Here is a 21,142-nt window from a genome sequence, read left to right as displayed (position 1 = left end):
CCTTTACCTCTGATAGTAGTTACCTCTTTGAGTAAATCCCACTTCAGCACACTGTGATCACTGCCACCTAGTGGTTCCTTTATCTGCAGATTCTTAATGCATGAAGAATCACTACTGATAATCAGATCAAGAGTATTACTCCCTCTAGTTGCCTCCCAAACATGCTGATGTAGAAACAATCATCCAATAAATCCACAAAAGCCGTGCTAGTGTGTGAGTGACCAACCCACAAATTCCAGTCAATACCTGGGAAATTAAATTCCCCATTATAAGACTCTCTGATTTATTAGTGGCCCACTCTATTTCCCTGTACAGTTTCTTATTATACTCATCAGAGTCATTAGGCCTATAGCACACTCCTACTCTCAATTTTGATCACCCAGTACTTATGTCGCACCAAACTGACTCGACACTGCACTGTCCTGCTTTGTCGACTGGCTTCTCTTCCTTGGATTTTATGTATTTCTTAACTAATAGCATAACCCCTCCTCCCTTCCTATCCTGTCTATCCTTTATATACACATTGTACTCTCCAAATTCCAGTTCTGCCTTCCTTATATCTGTGTGACACCACGTCTCTAATATCCCAACAATATCTGCCTTTGATGTTTTGAGCAATACCTCAATTCATCAAATTTATTTACCAAACTCCTAGCATTGGTGTACACACAAGTATATATGCACCTGTTCCTATTCTTAGCTACCCTAACACAGCCCATGTGTTTACATGTGTAGAAGCAGTCTCTCCTGTCAATTCTGGAGTAAAAAATCTGAAATAAGAAAAGTCTGTTGTATGAGTGAGTGCCAAGTCTCTGTTTTTTGCTATTTGGAAAATGTGAGTAGGATGTATGTAGGTTTCCTGTATACAAGTAACCAAGCAATATACATTTGTCTAAATGTATATGCAATGAACATGTTCATGACATACATTTTTCAGAACAGAATTCATGAACATAATCTTTGTGTAAATGTAATGAAGGCCGATTTGCAAAACTTAGAAAATTATCACTTTTTTTTTTTGTTGATATCTTATTTAGCCATGTGCATTTAAGTTGAACGTTAGTTTTTCCCCCTGTTCACTGAAACCCATATGTTGGAAATATGAGGATGTGTGTGAACATGTGTTGTATCTTTAGTAGAGTGACACCAGGAACATTAGTGTAACTCTGCCATGGTACTCTGTGATGATCATAACTATATAAGATTGATTGAGTGAGTGAGTGACAAATTTAACAAAAAAAAATCCTCACCTCACAATGTCACCATTCTTCTCTCACACACTTAATAATGTGGTATAGAAGAAATATGAGAAATAAAAGCAGACAGAGGGAAAATACCATATAATATGATTAGAAATTATACAACTTTCCCAGACAGCTGTCTGATGCCAACAAGATCCTGCACCCATAACTTTCCAAGGACACTCAGAAACATGTCTGGATAACAGATAACATTTTGATGTTGATACAGGAGCTGGAATAGGGGTAATTAGAATAGAATGAATGTTTCCGTCTCTCAAAAAAAGAAGTTACGATGTCATTGAACTAGAGGTAGTGGTACTGAGAATTTATCTTCATTTATCAAAAACTTTCTTTATAAAGATTTGGAGAGCTGAAAAGATGGATTGTTTATAAATAAAGCAGTACTCATTATCAGGAGTGAAATTTAGAATTAAACTGCATTTCTTGCCATAGGTCCTGGTGTGCAATGGGCAGGAATAGAGAATATGCTGCAAGTCTTCTGTGCTTCCACAGGAGAAAGCATCACATTGGTGTTGGTAGGATTAAAACTGTAGAGCTTTGCATTGAGAGATCCATGTCCAGTTAGAAAATATGATGAAATAGACTGGGGAAAGCCCTATTTGGTTATCTCTAGACATTGTATAGAAAGTCCATCCACATGCTAGCATCTGGGGTAGATCAGCATGAAGAGAGCCAGTCACTTAGAACAAGGGTTCTGAAACACGAAGTTTGACAGTGGACCCCTGGCAACATGAGACAGATCTTGTGATAGATTGATTCCTGTTTTGAACAAGGACTGAGTAGTCTGCAAAACAGCTTTTAGTGAGAAGATAGGGCAGATAAAGGTAATTGCCGAGTTGAAGATGACAAAGTATGCATCCCCTCCATGTATTGAAAGGAACTTAGGAGTCAGTGAATGTAATTAAGTTGTATCTGTATGTTGATTCATAACTGAGCCTTTTTATATCAAATAAGGAATCTTCACATCTACTACCAGTCTTAAAGCCAGCTTATAATGTTGAATTTGTTTTTGTCAAAAGAGAATTGATTTTATAAGCACTACCCATTCACAAAGCTTGGAAAGATTTGAGAGCAAGGTTCTGAGTCTCTATGAAATGGGATTATGGTTTATTTGAATTCAGAATATTTTTTTTTTAATAAGGCTGATTTCCAACAAATTTTAAAAAAATACCTAAGCCTAAAGAGTGAAATTAGTGTAGAGAATGAAAAAGAGCAAAGGCATGGTGAAAAAAATGGCATTCCCCCCCCCCCCTTCTCTCTCATTAACAGAGTGCGAAACCCTTTTAAGGTGATTATAATTGTATGTAAATTCTTGACCACTACCTCCATGATTTTACCAAAAAGATTTTATCAGTTTTACCTCTGTGATTTACCGATTCTGACACTGAAGTTAACTACCACTGCTCTGCAAGCAGTTGGTAGTTACTCTGTCTTGACTCGGATGGGAAGCGATATGTCAGGAGACAAAAATCAGCAGCATACTATCCTGACTGCATAACACTGACTGTAATGTTTCCCTGTGATCAGATGGTCTGGAGATGCATAACAAGCAAAGGGGTGGGGTGAATTAAGTTTATTAACAGAACGGTGAATGCTGAAACCTAAACTGCTATCTTGGAGGAGTGCCTGAAATTCATTATTAGGGATCACCACGCAGACATCCAAAACTGCATTTTTCAGCAGGACTCAGCACCTTGCCACACAGCAAAATTAGTAAGTTTTATGCTATTTAGATGTAATGATGAGTTTGTCTTCTTGTCTCACAAGGCTTAAAACATACTTACACCAATGTTTTCCCTCATTTTTCTCCCTTAAGGTGCAGTCATACCTCTGAAATGCTGGCATTACAGTGTTGGCTGGCCCGGCAACAGTGTAGATTTGAACCCTATTGAAAATTGCTGGTGCATAATGTAAAATTGCTCAGAAGAAGCCAACAAGTAAGATTCAGCTGCAGGAGAGCATTGTAAGGGTTTGGTACCAAGAAATTGGGCAACCGTATATCCAGAAGTTGATTAACTCTATACCAGATCGTAATTGCAGCTCGAGGAGGAACAACAAAATATTGAGGACTTATTTTGCTGATTTACAGTACATAATACTATTACAGTTTGTACACGTAAATGCAATAAAATGTATGTGTGGTTGTCGCGATTGCCATTTGCATGATTTCTCACATTTCCATTAATTATGTATTTTATCCTTTGGGAAGATATATATGGAAATTAAGTATGTCAGGTGGAGTCTTTTTATTGGATTTTATTCACAGACATATACACTGAGTGATCACTGAATTATGACCACCTACCTAATACTTCATTGGTTCTTTTTCCCTCGGTACAATAGCTATCCAACGTGCCATTGATTCAACAAGATCTCGGAAGCATTTGGGAGGTTTGGCCAACCAAGCTGTGTGTAATGCGGTCAGCAGTGCAGTTATGGAGGTGATTGGTGTATCCAGAAGCCTGATATGCCTTTCCATAGTGTCCCACAAGTGCTCTATGGGATTGATATTGGGGGAGTTTGGAGGCCAATCGATATGCTGGAAGTCAGAACTGTGTTCCTCAAACCATTCCTGCAGAACAAGTGCCTGATGGCTCAGTGCATTGTCTCCTTGGAAGACACCATCGCCATTCGGGAAAAAAGTGTAACGTAGTGGGATGTATACAGTCAGCAAGCAGTTGATGGTAATGGAGACCACTGATACGTTGTGCCACGTGCACCAAGGGTCCAGGTTCCTGCCGGTGAAACATGCTGCACGCCATACAACCGCCTCCACCAGTCTGCACTTTTGATACCATGCATAATGGATCAAGAGCCTCACGTTGTTGACACCAGATCCGTACACGACCATCCACGGTGTGGAGTAAATAACGACTCATCTGACCAGCACACCTTCTTCCAGTCTAATGTCCAACTTGCATGCTCTTTGCACCAGGCGAGTCTTTTATGCCAATGAACCTTGGTTGGGAGAGGATGCCGTAGGGGTCATCTGCTGGTATAGCCCATGCGTGCGATGCCGGATATTGTTGTTCTGGGTTGGCCCATGTTGTATTGGGTAGTCAACTCTTCAACAGTGCTGTGCCTGTTCGCCTGTATGAATCGTCGAACCCGGTACTCACCTCTAACATCAATCTTTCGCTGACCTTTGCAGTTTTGCCTTCGTGTCGTTGTTTGACCATTTTGACACCAGTCCTGGTACACTTTAACTACAGTGGCTCTTGAACACCCCACTAGTTCAGCCGTTTGGGAAATTAAGGCACCAGCTTATTGAGTACCCACAATCTGTCCTTTATCAAAGTCTGATAAATCCTTCCTTTTACCCATCACACTTGGAATTTTACTACCTACTGAATCACTGACACCTCATCTATGCTACGTAGGTCGACTAACTCTGCACTCTCATATCTGACGTGGTCAACGGGTCACATTCAGTTTTCATAGTGGTGGTCATAATTCAGTGATCACTCAATGTATATCCCCTCTAACAAATGCATTTTGAACATTTCTGCAACCGACAATGCAGTTGAAAACACATTATTTGTAAAATTCACAAGTGATGCAGTTTTTTTGTCCGCCACTATATATAGTGATATATTGAAAGTGTAAAGTAGAAGGTTGTTACTATTGAATCTATGGTATACACAAAAAGTTAATAAGTTAGAAATCAAGAATTAAAAGAAGTGAGGTAACACAACAACTAGAAGAAATTAATAAGAAGTGAGGTAAAATAAAATAGCAGAAATTGAAATAAAATAGAATCAAGTGAAAGCAACTAAAATAATATAAAATAAAATATGATAACATGTAACTCATAATTTTAATGTCTTCATCAGAGGTCATCCATCAAAATTATAGGAAAGAGGGCAATATTTAGGCCTCTGTTTCCAACATGGTTTGTTGTTATTTGGTTTTTAGGAGCATTAGCAACTAAGGCCATATTGCTCCGGGAATATGCGGTGGTCATTCCCTGACCTTTCCGCATCCTCCGTATTTGGTGGTGACGGGATCGAACCCCGGTCTAATCAAGAAGCGTGTGCTATGCACTGCTGCTCCTTCCCACCTGGCTACGGAGGCGCACCTCCAACATGGTCTGGAACGTGTGCTGTGAAATGAGTTTGAATTTAGTGGCAAAAATAGGGCCGAATAAGGAATGCAAATAATTATATAAATGGTATGTAAATAATTACAGAGGCAAGAAAGAAACAGAGAAATTGAAGGAGGAGGGAAAAACTGGGTTATACAGAAAGTAGGAATGAACCAGTAAGGAACTTACCATTACCATGTAGAATTGAAAATGCTTAATATGACGTCCATGTATATATTTATATGTATGGTGCACTAGCAGTTTCTAGTGTGAGGTTGGAGGTAGTAGATGAAAGTAATTACTCAGAATATTGTTACATATATGTAATACCGGAGGGATGCACATGTATGTATATATATATATATATATATATATATATATATATATATATATATATATATATATATATATAATTACTCTAAGGATGTATGGATATGGTGTGTGTGTGTGTGTGTGTGTGTGTGTGTGTGTGTGTGTGTGTGTGTGTGTGTGTGTGTGTGTGTGTGTGTGTGTGTGATGATAAACAATTAAATATATGAAAAACATACTGCCCAGGATAGGTAATAATTATTATAGCTTACAAAGTTGCAGTGAACAGTGGTTAAAACTTTGTTAATGCAAAGATTGGGTAATGGGAAAGATGGAAGTAGCATCTCGATGTTACATTTGTAAAACTATGGCTCACAAGAAATAAGATGTAGGGTTAAAGGAAAGTAGAAAGATAAATGAAGATAATAGATGTGTTCGGGTAGTTTGGGCCCGCAAATCCTGTTCCTGTAGTTAGTACTCTCAACATAGGTCTGGAAGTGTGTTCCCCATGTATTTAAGGTCAGTAATGTGGATAAGAAAATAAAATAAAAATAAGAATTAAATTATTAAAATATATACAAATATATACAGGGTTGATGCACTATATTGGCCAATTTGTGTGTACAAATTTTCCAAGTGTATTATATATGCCCTATGTACGGACCTAGTAGTTAAGGGGAAAATAATTTCAGTTATAGCTGATTATATTATTTATATTTATATGATTGGCAATTAAAATTTTATATTTGAAATTTTATGTTGATTATATTGAGGGCTTTGCTAAAGTGGTAGTAGAGATATGCTGTAGGAAACTGGTTATTAATCAGTTTTTTATATAACATTCTGATGTTGATAGTTATGTCCTTATTGCTACAGATAGTTTCTATCCTAATGCATTGTGATAGGATAACGTTGGGATGCACACCTTTAGATATGCTGGATTTCCAATGCATGAGGTTGACAACATTAAAATTAAATGTGTCACATTTGTTGTACAGTTTGATGGTTGTATTGCAGTTGTCTATTGTATTTCTATATTACAATTTTTTGCAAACACTATCTCCTTCCATCTTGTCAGCCGTCCATCGCCTTCCTTAATTTTTCAGCAAAATCATTAGCATTTTTGAAGAAGAATGCAATGATTGATTGGTGCATTAAATGAGCTGGCCTGTTTGAAACAAACGAGCAGAGCTTCATCTACTGTTTGGCCTTACCCCTCATGCTTCCTTTTCTCCACTTCGCTAATTACATTAATGTATAATGTGTGATGTGATTTTAATAATTTTGATAAGACTGGGGCACTCCTAATTTTACAGCTGCTTCCCTTTGAGACATATTGCTTAAGTTTAATTTGTCGTATGTTTCTATAATTCTAAACTTATCTTTTATACTAAAATTCACTTTCTTTCTGTTTACTAATAATGCAATAAGATCAAGTTTACTATCTGTTTATAACAAATTGTGCAAACAAAAAAGCCAATAAAATGAAAACTACAAATTGTTTTTATTGTTTTATGGTTGGGATCTTCAAAAATGTGCTTTAGAAAAATATCACAGAGGCATTCAAAATTGGTATAACTGAAAATGTGATTTTAATAAACAATGAGAGCATAATGCAATTTATTGATTTGAATCAGTTCTTCAAAATTTGATTCAGTAAAGCAGCTGATTCTAATAACCAGAGATCACTATAACCAACGCTTACTGTACTTCATCATCATCATCATCATCAGCCATTTTTAAACCACTGCAGGATGAAGGCCTCTCCAGCAACTTTCCAGTTCCTTCTGTTTTGTGCAAAGGCCATCCCCCCCCCACTTTTTCTTACTATTGAATACACCATGAATTGTCAAACTAATAGAGTAAGCTTATCTGCGAAAAGATCTAAACCTCCCAAACACTTCATTGTTCATTTCACAAATATACATGGTCTCAATTCTAATTTCAGCAATGTCCATTTCCACTTGCAGTTTGCCAAACCCCCATGTACTTTTTCTGACAGAATCTCAGTTATCAGTTGATTCAACCACTGCTCATCTCAGTTGCCCAAATTATTCACTGTATGATTTCTTTCGCCTCAAAGGTGGTACTTGTGTATATGTCCATTCTGATATTCCCTGTCAGAGACTTGTTAATTTGGAATCTCCTCTTTTTGATCTTCTCTGCTTAAAATCTCTCTATCTCATTGTGTCAAATTCATCCGTTGGCTCTACCATTCTCCCAACTCCACTAATCACTTGGAGCTCTTTGACTTTCTCCAGTCCAACTTTCCTAAGAGTGAGGTAATTTTCCTTGGTGATTTTAATGTTCACAACTCCAGCTGGCTTCCATTTTCTAGTCACACCGACCCAGCTGGTCAAGATGCTGAGGCTTTTGCAATTACTAATGACCTTGCACAGATTGTTCATTTACCTACAAGAATAACGGATAATCTTAACCATACAGCCAATACGCTTGATCTTTTTCTCACAAACAACTCTTCTAAGTACACAGTCGAAGTGAGTGATCCTTTAGGCACCTCAGATCACAACTTTGTGATTGTGTCTTCTTCAATGGAGCATTTATCTCATGGCTGTTCCCAATCTCGTATTGTTTGGCATTACAAGAATGCAAAATGGGATGACCTGCAAGATTTCTTTTCTTCGGGTGAATTACTGTTTCAAAACTTCTGATGTCAACATTTGCTCAGATCGTGTCAGTGAAATTATTCTTGTAGGAATGGAATCCTTTATTCCACACTCCACTTTAAAATCTCATCCTTTTTCTAAACTTTGGTTGTCCAATAAATGTGCTAAGGTTGTTCAAGAGAAGAACGTTGCATGTCGTAATCGGCTTGTTTCCAAATCTTGTTTCATTTTCTGCCTACACCAAAGCTCGCAACAATTGTAATGCAGTTATTAATCAGTCCAAACTAGATTTTGAACAGGCTAAGAGTAGAAAACTTGCTTCTTGGCCTAATGGTTGCCAAGCATTCTGGTCTCTTGCCAAAGCTATTGGCTGCAATTTTTGCACATCTCTGCTGCTCCCAGCTCTGTGAAAACCAGATGGTTCTGTTATCACTTCAGCCAAGGATAAAGCTGACCTGCTAGCATCCCATTTTTTTTTTTTTTTTTTCAACTCGTATTAATGTTCTTGTAAAACACCTCCTGCCATTCCCAACACGCTCCATTCAATGCCACCTGTGTCTTCCATCAAAAGGATGTCAGAAGGATTTTAACGAATCTTGATGCTAAGAAAACTTCAGGTCCTGATGGTATTTCTCCGCTTGTTCTCAATACCTCTGCTCTTGAACTTACTCCTGTTCTTTGCCGCCTTTTTTCACTTTCTTATTCCAAAGGTGTTTTTCCTTCTGCTTGGAAATTTGCTGATATCCAACCACTTCCTAAAAAGGGTGACAAATCCCTCCCATCCAGTTATCGTCCCATTGCAATTACTTCTACTATTTCTAAAGTAATGGAGAAATCAATTAACTGCCAACTTTTAACTACCTAGAAACCTTCCATCTGATCAATGACCACCAGTATGATTCCATCAGTGTCGATTCACTGGTGACATTCTGACTTATGTTACCCATTTATGGACAAATTCAATGGAAATGTTCGGGGAAACACAAGTAGTTGCTTTTGACATCTCAAAGGCTTTCGATTGTGTTTGGCATAAAGGTCTCCTAAATAAACTTGCATCTTATGGTTTGCCAACTGTTTTTAGTAATTGGTTATCCAGTTTTTTCTCTGATCGCTCACTGAGGGTGCTGGTAGATGGCTCTCTGCCTTCTAACTTTTTCACTAAAAACACCATTCCACAAGGTTTGGTTCTTTTCCCCACTCTTTTCCTCTTGTATATTAATGACCTTCTTCCATTGACTGGAAATCCTATCCATAGTTTTGCCGATGATAGCACATTGCATTCCACTTCTAAATCAGCTTCAACTTCTCGAATATCTGCTACCAATTCCTTAAATGCTGATCTCCAGGTAGCTCTCCAGTGGGATAAAGACAACTTAGTTGATTTCAGTCCTTCTAAAACTCAGTCTTGTCTTATATCTCGCAAAAAGGATTCTTCTGCTCCTATGCTTATCTTTGGCACTCCAATTTCTAGGCAAAATTATATATCTCTTTTGGAGATTACCCTGACTTCTAATCTCTCTTGGCACAAGCACATTACAAATATTGCTTCCTCTGCATCTAAAAACTTGGTTTTCTGTTTCACTCTCGGCGTTACTTTTCTTCGAAACAGCTGTTCACTCTGTACAAATTGCAAATCCACCCTACCATGGAATATTCTTCCCACATCTGGGGCAGTGCCCCCAAAACCTCTCTCAGGCTTCTAGATTCCATTCAGAAGAGGGCAGTTAGGTTATTAATAACTCATCTCTAACAGAGTCTGTCCACTCGCTTTCTCATAGAGATAGTGTTTCTGCTGCATGCATTTTCTATGGGCACTGTTCTTCTGAATTGGCTTCTATAATTGTGGCTCTCTCTTTCAAAACAGTCCGAACGCGTGCTGCCAACATCCATTTACTGTTCAATTTCAAACTCACAGAACCAACTTTCATCTTCCTCGTTTATACATTCAACTGCCGTTTTCTGGAACAACCTTCCTTTGTACATATTTTCTGAAAATTATAGTCTACAGAAGTTAAAGTCTAATGTCAACAAATTTCTTCTTTCGTCTTCTCATCCTCCAACTCAAGCACTGTACTAAGTACTATAGGTTCTAATACCTCTCGTGTTTGGGATTTTCATAAAAAAAAACAAAAAAAAATTTCCAACCTATAGGAACTTCCCTGAACCCAAGTATGCTGTCATAATTATGGCCAAAATTTTGTTTACTTTTGCTGCTATTAATTACTATAATTGTATAGATCCCCTGAGGCGCCTCCGTAGCCAGGTGGGCAGGAGCAGCAGTGCGTAGCACATGCTTCTTGATTAGACCGGGGTTCGAGCCCGTGACCGCCAAATACGAAGGATGCGGCAAGGTCAGGGAATGACCACCGCATATCCCCGGAGCAATATGGCCTTAGTTGCTAATGCTCCTAAAAACCAAATAACAACAACAACAGCAGATCCCCTGAGCACCAGCTGTCTCATCATATATTGGTGAAACAACTGGGGCAACACACACACACACACACACACACACACACACACACACACACACACACACACACACACACACACACACACACACACACACATACACACACACACACACACACACTTCCTTTTAGATTTTTTCATGGGGATGGTTAATATTTCATTGGCACACAAGCCAGAACTCTCTTCACCCTATAGTCTCTAAGACAGAAATACCATTTTTATAATAAATTATAAGGGAAGCACATTCTTCAATTGTTAGTCATTTTAGAGTGACTAAATAGTAAATCTCTCACTTTAAATTCTAGTTCATCAATTCTGTCAGTGGTTTTCTTTATAAATGCCTGCTACATACAATTTATGCACCAGTCTATGACATGTAACATTTACATGCCATGGATTGTTGTATGATTACCTGATATCAATCTAAAAAAAATTAATTCATCATGTGAATATAATTGTAGTCACTCTCTATTGCACTTAATCCAGTCAGAAACTTGAAACAGTCCTTATTACATTGTTTGTTTTTTAGCTATGCATTCTACTGCAGTCGGTTATATTAAACTGATCAAGGTGCCAATGTGATGATAGTTTGTCATTTCGTAGATGAGACCTGTGCGAACAACATGTCATTCATGGCATATTAAATAAATTTAAATTCTACTTTTAGAGTTCACAAATCTCTACCTTTTTTTGATCCAGGTTAAATTAATCTGGATTAAAGAAAGGTTTTCTGATTACAGTCATTTTGTTATATGTTATAATGTACACTTTACTAAAATTTCTTCATTTCAGGATTGTCATGCCCTCTTGGATATCAGCCTCTCTGCCATAGATCGATTACACCAGTTTCAAATTTATCCAATAGTGATTTTCTTGAAATTTAAGTCAACAAAACAAATCAGGTAAAAGTTATATTTAAAAAAAAAACAAAAAAAACTCGTGCTAATTAACAATTGTCTTGAGATTTATTATAAACTGCTTGATATGATATGGTAAATTAAAATCACTAATTTAATTGCAGTTTTTTTTAAAAAAAAACTGCATTTAAGTTCTCTCATGATATCTGTTATATGCAGTAAAACTGCTTCATTTGAAGTCCAGCTGACAAAAAAATATAAAATTCAAATTGAATTGGTTCAAATCATATTGTTTTTGCAGTACCTGTTCTCTGTTGTTTATTCTGAATGTAGAATTAGTAAATACAGGAGTATTACATAGTATCACAACTCATTCCTAGAATCCAAAAGATCATAACAATTTTTTCTTCTTTTTTTGTATCATCCAGAGAAAGATACCTTTGTGTATTATATATATATCAGGAGTATTGTGATTTTAAATGTTTCTCACCAACCACTTATAAAATAAAATAAAACACGGAAACTGGAATTTTGAAAACTGTGTTTACTACTATATATTTACAATTAAAATAACTTTACAACTAAAAAGGATAAAATACCTTTCCTTTTCTGGGAACGCAAGTGGCTCGAGAGTTTGCGGATTAATTCGATAGAGAACATTAATAGAGACAAAGGTTTGCGGATTCATCCCCTCTTTGAAGCTACTATCCTCAGAAGGGATGAACGATTTCATATGACGTGTTCCCGAGCCACTTCTGGTCCTAGTACATAGGAGAATAGAACACGTGGCGATGAAACACGTGATTTAGACCGTAAACCTGCTGGTACTTAAGATGCACTGCAGTACAAGGAAGCTACCGCTGAGGAAGAAGGCAGGAGCCTTCAAAAGCTACAGTCAGTTTTATCGCTCTAAACCCGGTATTTTAATGTATTTTATTCGATGTATATATATTATGTATTTTATCCTTTTTATTTGTAAAGTTATTTTAATTGTAAATATATAGTAGTAAACACAGTTTTCAAAATTCCAGTTTCCGTGTTTTATTTTATTTTATAAGTGGTTGGTGAGAAACATTTAAAATCACAATATGAATTTACCCAACCCCAGAGGCCTGTTTGAAGAGGATATATCAGGGGTGGCCAACTTAATTTGTGATGCAATCTACTTTTTTTTTTTTTTTTTCAAAATGTGCCGCGATCTACCTTCACAAGAATTTCATTGCACATGATTAAAAAAGTTAATCAGCACGTATTGAAAAGTGTTGTTTATAAATTTTAAAATTAAATACAATTCGGAATTCTTATTTTAAATTCATACGTATTTAAATTGGTAATTTATGTGAAGTTTGTGTCTTTATGTCATCAGCCAAGCTTTCAAAATCTTGGATATACTGTGATAAGGCCAAGCGTAAAGAATCTTCTGTATGCAAGTCCGTAAAAGTAGAGTGATTATTCGTCTTTGTTTGTTTCAAATACACAAAGGCCGATTCACATAGATATGTGGAACAAAAACAGGAATTTAAAAGTTTACTGCATTTTTTTACATTTCGATACTTTTCCTGACAAACATGTTTCCAAAAATCTTTTTCTGATGATCTGGCTTTTAGGAAGATATTGTTTCACAATGTAATAATTTCATTTTCAAGTAATATTTTCTCCATGTGAAAAATCTCAGCGATTTTTTTTTTTCTGCAATTTGTTTCGTATCTAAGTCGATATTAAATGGATAAGAAATATATTGATCAATGTCTTCAATTGTTTTAAAATCACCGTATCTGGTTTCAGAAACATGTTTCTCACTATTAAATTTAAAAACAGGACTTTTTGCAAATTGATCGACTTTTTTTTTTTTTTTATCCTTAGCCATTGCCAAAAATTGATATTTATATGCAGAAATACTACTAATCATGTCACCCCCATTTTTTCCCCCTTGTAATTCCAAATTGAGATCACTTAATTTACTGATAAAATCTGCCAAAAAAGCCAAATCACACAACCATTCCGTATTATCTCCCCAAAAAAGTTTGATCAACAAATTTTTTAATTTCATTCAGAAAATTTCAAAATCTCTGTAGAGACTTACTCCAACTCAGCCACCTCACATCTGTTTGTAATATCAGATCTGGTTTATTTTCATCAAGTCGCAATTTGAAAAGTCTCCTTTGAAGAGATTGTCCTCTGATGATTTTCACGATTTTGAAAGCTATTATGTGTTTAAAGATTAAATACTAAAAGTGTTAAACACATAAAAAACACATTTTTTATGTGTTTAACACTTTTAGTATTTAATCTTTTGCTGGATAACACTTGTTGGTGGATGATACAGTGGTAACTGAAAAAATCTGGGAATTCATCATTTTTTTGGCACAATGCGATGAATCTGTTAAGATGCCCAGTCATTGTTTTAGTTCCATCTGTTTTTATTGGTACGAGCTTAAATAGTGGTAATTTAATTTTTTCAATAAAATTTTTGAATGCTTTAAATATATCAAGACCTCTAATTCTTTTCTTTCAACGAAACCAAATCGTATAAGTAACGTATAAGTTCTGTCCAGTTATTAATATTAAGTAAGCTAAATAAGAATTTGACATATACGCATGCTCTCCACAACATAACTACGTGAATTTTCATTGGACAAGCCTAGTGGCTGCACAGCGACAAGAGTGGTCGTGAAGTTCAACAGGCCGACTGGGCTAGCCGGGTGGGTAAAGTGCTTGCCTGGCAACCCAAAGGTCGCGGGTTCAATTCCCGCCTCGGGCTTGGATCAAAGTACTGCAAAAACCTTGGGAGGTGCATTATGGCCACAGAAGCCTATGCGCCAACAACTACCAAAAAAAAAAAAAAAAAAAAAGAGGTTCAACGGATTTTAATTAGCATATGCAGTTAGGAACTTAATAATAATAACATTTAGAATTTTGCACCAGCAAACACCACCAAACGCATCAACCACCAAAGAGGTATAGTAGTAATAAGATAAAAGAAGAATTTTACTAATCTATTTATTATTATTTTCATCATCATTATTATTATTACTATTGGCCATGTGGTGCAAGGAAGCCTGAGGCTTTTGCTGCACCAGCCAAAAAAGAAAAAATTTCCAAATTACCCAGAGAGAGAGAGAGAGAGAGAGAGAGAGAGAGAGAGAGAGAGAGAGAAGTAGAAGGGAATCACCGAGAAAGCAAATGATGATGATATCCGGCTCAGGACCCTGGGTGTGTCAAGCCCATACTCACCAGATGTGAACCTGCGGGGATCTTTTTTATATATATGTTAAAAAATCATTGTGATCGACCGAAATTAAAGCCGCGATCAACTGAAAGATTACGATCGACTTGTTGACCACCCATGGTATGTATAGAAAACATCCATCCAACGAGAACTTTTACAGGTGCATTATATATGCATTTTTATTTTTAGGTGTTGTGTGCATTATTTAATTGAAGTGTGTTAGGTGACAACATAGTTTGTATAATTTGCTGCTGGTGTGTATGGCTCATAAACGTTGTAAAAAGATTATAATCCAGTTGTTTAATTGCCTTATGGTTGTAATGAGGAATGAATCTAATTTCATTATATAAAATGTAGCCATAGTCTGACTACTATACCTCTTTGGTGGTTGATGCGTTTGGTGGTGTTTGCTGGTGCAAAATTAATAAAATTTTGGACTTTATTAATTAGTTACATAAAAGGAGTCAGTGAGATGCAAAAATGTCTTAATATAAGTTGGAATAAGATAAAAGAAGAATTGAATAAGGCAATTCCGCATAAAGCATTTAATGCACTGTAATAATTATATAACAGAAGGAATAATAGGAAATTAAATTAAAACAGTTACCTGAAGTACATATAATGACATCCCCAAGCAATTTTTGCTAAATTGCTGTGGGAGTGAAGATAACCTAAATTAACAAAGCAAATAGAGAAAAAACACATACAGCAGGCCCCGTTATAATGCGGTTCGCTCTACGTTGATTCACTATAACGCTGTTTTTATATTATAACCCATATCTCACTCTAATGCTCTTTTACCAGTGTACAGATTGAATTTTTGGCATGTTTAACGTAAATGTTTCGTCTGATGTAGTCATAGCTTGAAAATGAATAGCAAAGTTTCCCACGCTGACTTGCGAAATTTTACCATGTTCAGTGAATTCTCCCACGCTAATTTAATTGCACTATGGTGACGTGTTACGATCAACATTTTAAAAAATGATCAAGTATATTGCTTGTAATATTTGCGTTATAGGTATTTATCCGAGGTCTAGTCATCACTCGGTACAGTGTTAGACATCGTCCATAATGGACAGTTTACTCAAGCATTGTATCATAATTAATGCAACGCAGTTACATTTTCCAAGATTAATAATGGAGGATAAGAATTAAAAAGGAACAACATCTGGACGCGGTACGAAGCCTACTAAGGTAAGAAATATACTGAATTTGAAAATTAAATTATACGTTTTGAATTATCGATTCAAATTGTATTGATTCGTTTTAAATTATCGATTCCGTTTAACGACAAGTGAATGTGTGCAATAATTCAGGACTGGCAGGTTCAACTGTAAGAACAATTATAAAAAATAAAGAATTAATTTTAGCAGCAGGAAGACGGCTGTTCCACTGGAAGTAACTAGGCTGGCTATTATAATTGAAATGGAGAGACTTCTAAATAATTTTATTGAAGATAATATCCAATGCACAATTCCATTAAGTTAAATATTATTAAAGAAAAAGTGATTAGCCTATATGATGATCTGAAGAAAACTCACCTTTAAAAAAAAAAAAAAATGTGGAACCATTTAAAGCCAGTAAGGGCTGGTACGATAGATTTAAAATCCAGGGAGAAGCTGCAAGTGCAGATCAAGAAGGAGCCGAAACTTTCAAAAAAGAAATTCTAAAAATTATTGAAGAGTGGTGTTAAACTTCTCAACAAGTTTTTAATATAGATGAAACAGGACTTTTTTTTGGAAATGAATGCCTAAAAGAAGTTTCATATCGAAATAAGAAGAAACAAACATGGCAGGCTTCAAAGCAGCGAAGGATCGGTTGATTTTATTGTTGGGTGATAATGCTGTGAGAATTTTAAAGTAAAACCCCTTTTAGTTTACTAAGAAGATGGTCAAAGTACAACCCAAAATCGACCAGAAGTTATGAAAACTCGACAGCCCAGGGCCATCAGATTAATAAATTCATGATTTTAAGTTTAATTTTGACACGTAATGTAGTTACTTACGACTTAATTATATACGTATGTAATGGAGAATATTTTATGTGTACAAATTTTTAATATTAAATATTTTGACCGACATTTGTGCATCTTTTCACCACCATTTATTATTGATTAGGAAATATACTGTGGCATAGACCTCGACTCACAAATACATATGTTACATTATGGGAATAGCGCTGATTCACTTAGCGCTCTGTTTTTCGGGAACGAATTATCAGCATTAAGCGAGGGTCACCTGTAATATGTTTTTTCTCTATTTGCCAGTTATCTATGTATTATACAGATAACTGGCAGATTTATGTGGAATATATACTTGATGAACTTTGGAGAGAATGTTTTTTTATTATTATTAATATATATATATATATATATATATATTTTTTTTTTTTTTTATTTTAGATGTCTTTGCATGTGTGCTGTCAGTTTCAGAATATCTGTACACATGTAATAACATATTTGACTCCTTTAGAGAGATTTGTCAGGCCATGCCAATTTAATTAAATTGGGGAAAAAATCTAAAACTTGTTTTCTCTTTTATCATATTTTCATTAATTTATAAAATGTGTAAATAATGAAGAAAAATTTAAACAACACATATTAGTATTAGCATAATGCTAATGCTATTGCTAATATGTGTTGTTTAAATTTTTATTAAAATTTAGGAGAAAATAAGTAATTTCAAAAAACTGAGTGAGGTACCTCATTGTATAGTATGTATAGTGGAGTGAAAATATATGCTTTTTATATATTAATTAATTAATTGGTAATTATTAACTGGGGAAAATATAATTATTCATAGTTTTTTTTATTATTTTTTTTTATTATTATTATGAAAACCTCAAACACGAGAGGTATTAGAACCAATAGTACTTAGTACCGTGCATGGGCTGGAGGAGGAGAAGATGAAGGAAGGTTGTTCCAGAAAACGGCAGTTTAATGAATAAACAAGGAAGATGAAAAGTTGGTTCTGTGAGTTTGAAGTTGTATGGTAAATGGATGTTGGCTAGTGGTGGCATGTATGCGGACTGTTTTGAAAGAGAGAGTGGGAATTATAGAAGCCAATTCAGAAGAACAGTGCCCATGGAGGTATCTGTAGAAAAGGCATGCAGCAGAAACAGTATGTCTATGAGACAGAGTGGAGAGAATCTGTTAGAGGTGAGTCATTAATTAGCCTAACTGCCTTCTTCTGAATGGAATCTAGAAGCCTAAAGGAGGTTTTGAGGGCATCTCCCCAGATGTGGGAACAATATTCCACGGTAGGGTGGACTTGCAATTTGTACAGAGTGAACAGCAGTTTGGAAGAAAAGTAATGCCGGGAGCAAAAGCGAAACCAAGTTTTTTAGATGCAGAGGAAGCAATATTTGTAATGTGCTTATGCCAAGAGAGATTAGAAGTCAGGGTAATCCCCAAAAGAGATATATCATCTTGCCTAGAAATCGGAGTGTCACCGAAGATAAGCATAGGAGCAGAAGAATCCTTTTGACAGGACTGAGTTTTAGAAGGATTAAAATCAACTAAGTTGTCTTTGCCCCACTGGAGAATTACCTGGAGATTCGCATTTAAGGAATTGGTAGCAGATATTCAGGAAGTTTAAGCTGATTGAGCAGGGCCAGGTTTCTCAAACCGGAAAGTGGAATGCAATGCTATCATCGGCAAAACTGAAAACTGTGGATAGGATTTACGGTCAGTGGAAGAAAGTCATTAATATACAAGAGGAAAATAGTGGGGGAATGAAATAATCTTGGGGGACACTAGCATTAATGGAAAGTTAGAAGACAGAGAGCCATCTACCATCACCCTCAGTGAGCAGTCAGAAAGAAAACTAGATAACCAATCAAAAAAAAAACAGTTGCCAAACCATAAGATGGAAGCTTGTTTAGAAGACCTTTAAGCCAAACACGGATCAAAAGCCTTTGAGATGTCAAGAGCAACTGTTTGTGTTTCACCAAAATTTTCCATTATATTTGTCCATAAATGGGTAACATAGCCAGAATATCACCAGAATATCGACATTGACAGAATCCATACTGGCAATCATTGATCAGACAAAAGGTTTCTAAGGCACCTCCTTAGCCAGGTGGGAAGGAGCAGCAGTGAATAGCACATGCTTCTTAATTAGACCTGGGTTCGAGCCCGTCACCACCAAATCGAGTCTGCTGACGAGGCTACTAGAGACGGTCGTGTTCAAAGCCGCTAAGTGGATTTTTCTTATTTATTGATTTGAAATTATTGTTTTTCTAAAACTTTTGATTTAAATTTAGTAGTATAACATTATTTTGTGATTTTCTGATTAATTTGGTGTATTTATTCTTTACTCGGCCTTGTAATTACATAAAAGTATCGGTAAAGGTTTCCACGTGTTTCAACTCCGCTACCGTTCGTAATTTTTCCCGCCTTTGTGATACGATAGTTATATACCGTACTAGATAGCGTTAGTTGAATTTCGTTAGCAGTTAAATTGTACGTTTAAATAAATACATATAACGACTTAGATTACAAACATAATATAATTAATTATATTTAACATAATTAATAACATAACATAATTAATTATAATAAATTAATAGAATCATGACTCAGACCAGAGCAGCAAAGCAAACGGCTCAAGCTAATGGAAGTGCTGTGGCTCAGAGCAGAACTGAGGGGGGCAGTTGTCCTCTGACTCACAGCCTTATAAAATGCACTGTTTGCTTGATGTTTGCCGAGCAATCGGGTACGGGACATGATACTGCCAAGGGGGATGTCTTTGTGTGTGCGCGATGCAAGGAGTGTATTGATATCAGGCAACAACTCGGCGTTCTTGTGGGCCTATATGAGAGCTTGAAGGACAGGGTGGATGCCCTCGAAGAAACTAAATTGAGGGGCCCATCAAGCTCTCAGCTGCCCACATCAACGCCAGAGCTTGCACTTGGGCATCGCGTGACACAGAGACAACCCCCAAGGCAGAATGCACTGGTCCCGAAGGAACTAGTAGTTGTTGGTGACTCTATTGTCAGGGAAACGGGGAACATGCTTTGTAAAAAAGATAGGTGGAACAGGACCAGGGTATGTCTGCCAGGGGCAAAGGTTGATGACGTTGTAGAGCGAATATGATCTTTTAAGGGCACAAAAGGTGATATAGTTGTACACGTTGGCACTAATAATATTAAGAGTAGGAGACCGGCAGAATTACTTAACAAGTACAGGTCACTGTTGAACAAAAGCCGAGAATTAGGGTTGAATTTGAAAGTGTCTGCAATTCTGCCCAGACACGATAGGAGGGAGTATATGATTAGAGCCTTGTCGATCAATTCAGCCCTGGAAAGATTGTGCAAGGCTCAAGGGGTAGAATTTTTTTCAGCTTGGACTGTACTTGTTAACAGGAGAGATTGCTTCTACAGGGATGGGATACACTTAAATAGAAAGGGTGCAAGAATATTTGCTGATGCTATCGAGGCAGTGTTAGGTGGGTCGGAAAACTGCTAGCTTGGGGGGAGACAAAGACCAATAGATTGACAGTAGCCACTGGCAGAGGTGAAAGAGATTCTTGCACTGCTTCTATTAGAATGAGCAGAAGCCTGAAAAACAAGATGCATGGTATTTCAGAGACTGCTGGGAGCCATTGGGGTGCAAGTAAACACATGGGTTGTGTTAGGGTAGCTAAGAATAGAAACAGGTGCAGGTATACCTGCGTGTACACCAATGCTAGGAGTTTAGTAAATAAATTTGATGAATTTGAAGTATTGCTCAAAACATCAAAGGCAGATATTGTTGGGATATCACAGACGTGGTGTCACACAGATATAAGGGATGCAGAACTGCAATTTGGGGAGTACAACGTCTACAGAAAGGATAGACAGGATAGGAAGGGGGGAGGAGGGGTTATGCTATTAGTTAAGAAACACATAAAAACCAAGGAAGTGAAGCCAGTCGACATTGCTGGACAGTGCAGTGTTGAGTCAGTTTGGTGTGACATAAGCATTGGGAGATCAAAATTGAGAGTAGGAGTGTTCTATAGGCCTAATGACTCTGATGAGTATAATAAGGAACTATACAGGGAAATAGAGTGGGCCAGTAAATCAGAGAGTCTTATAATGGGAGATTTTAATTTCCCAGATATTGACTGGAATTTGGGGGCTGGTTACTCACACACTAGCAGGGCTTTTGTGGATTTATTGGATGATTGTTTTCTACATCAGCATGTTCGGGAGGCAACTAGAGGGAGTAATACTCTTGATTTGATTATCAGCAGTGATTCTTCATGCATTAAGAATCTGCAGATAAATGAACCACTAGGTGGCAGTGATCACAGTGTGCTGAA

General features: G+C 36.6%; 1 protein-coding gene across 3 annotated transcripts in view; it reads left to right on the top strand.

The window, feature by feature from the left end:
* LOC150081717 (MAGUK scaffold protein DLG5-like) overlaps positions 1-21,142 on the top strand; it is a 450,728-nt gene that overhangs the window by 403,315 nt on the left and 26,271 nt on the right. For all 3 annotated transcript variants that reach the window (XM_090378823.1, XM_090378822.1, XM_090378824.1), the window contains exon 24: positions 11,547-11,656. In XM_090378823.1, coding sequence (XP_090234949.1) covers positions 11,547-11,656 — 110 coding nt within the window. The remainder of the gene's footprint in view (positions 1-11,546; positions 11,657-21,142) is intronic.

This window comes from Mastigoproctus giganteus, chromosome 8, assembly GCF_048544385.1.
Source record: "Mastigoproctus giganteus isolate SK-2022 chromosome 8, ASM4854438v1, whole genome shotgun sequence".
NCBI classification, from domain to species: Eukaryota; Metazoa; Arthropoda; class Arachnida; order Uropygi; family Thelyphonidae; genus Mastigoproctus; species Mastigoproctus giganteus.
Note: the sequence above shows the minus strand (reverse complement) of the source record. Positions and strands in the feature narration are given on the sequence as shown.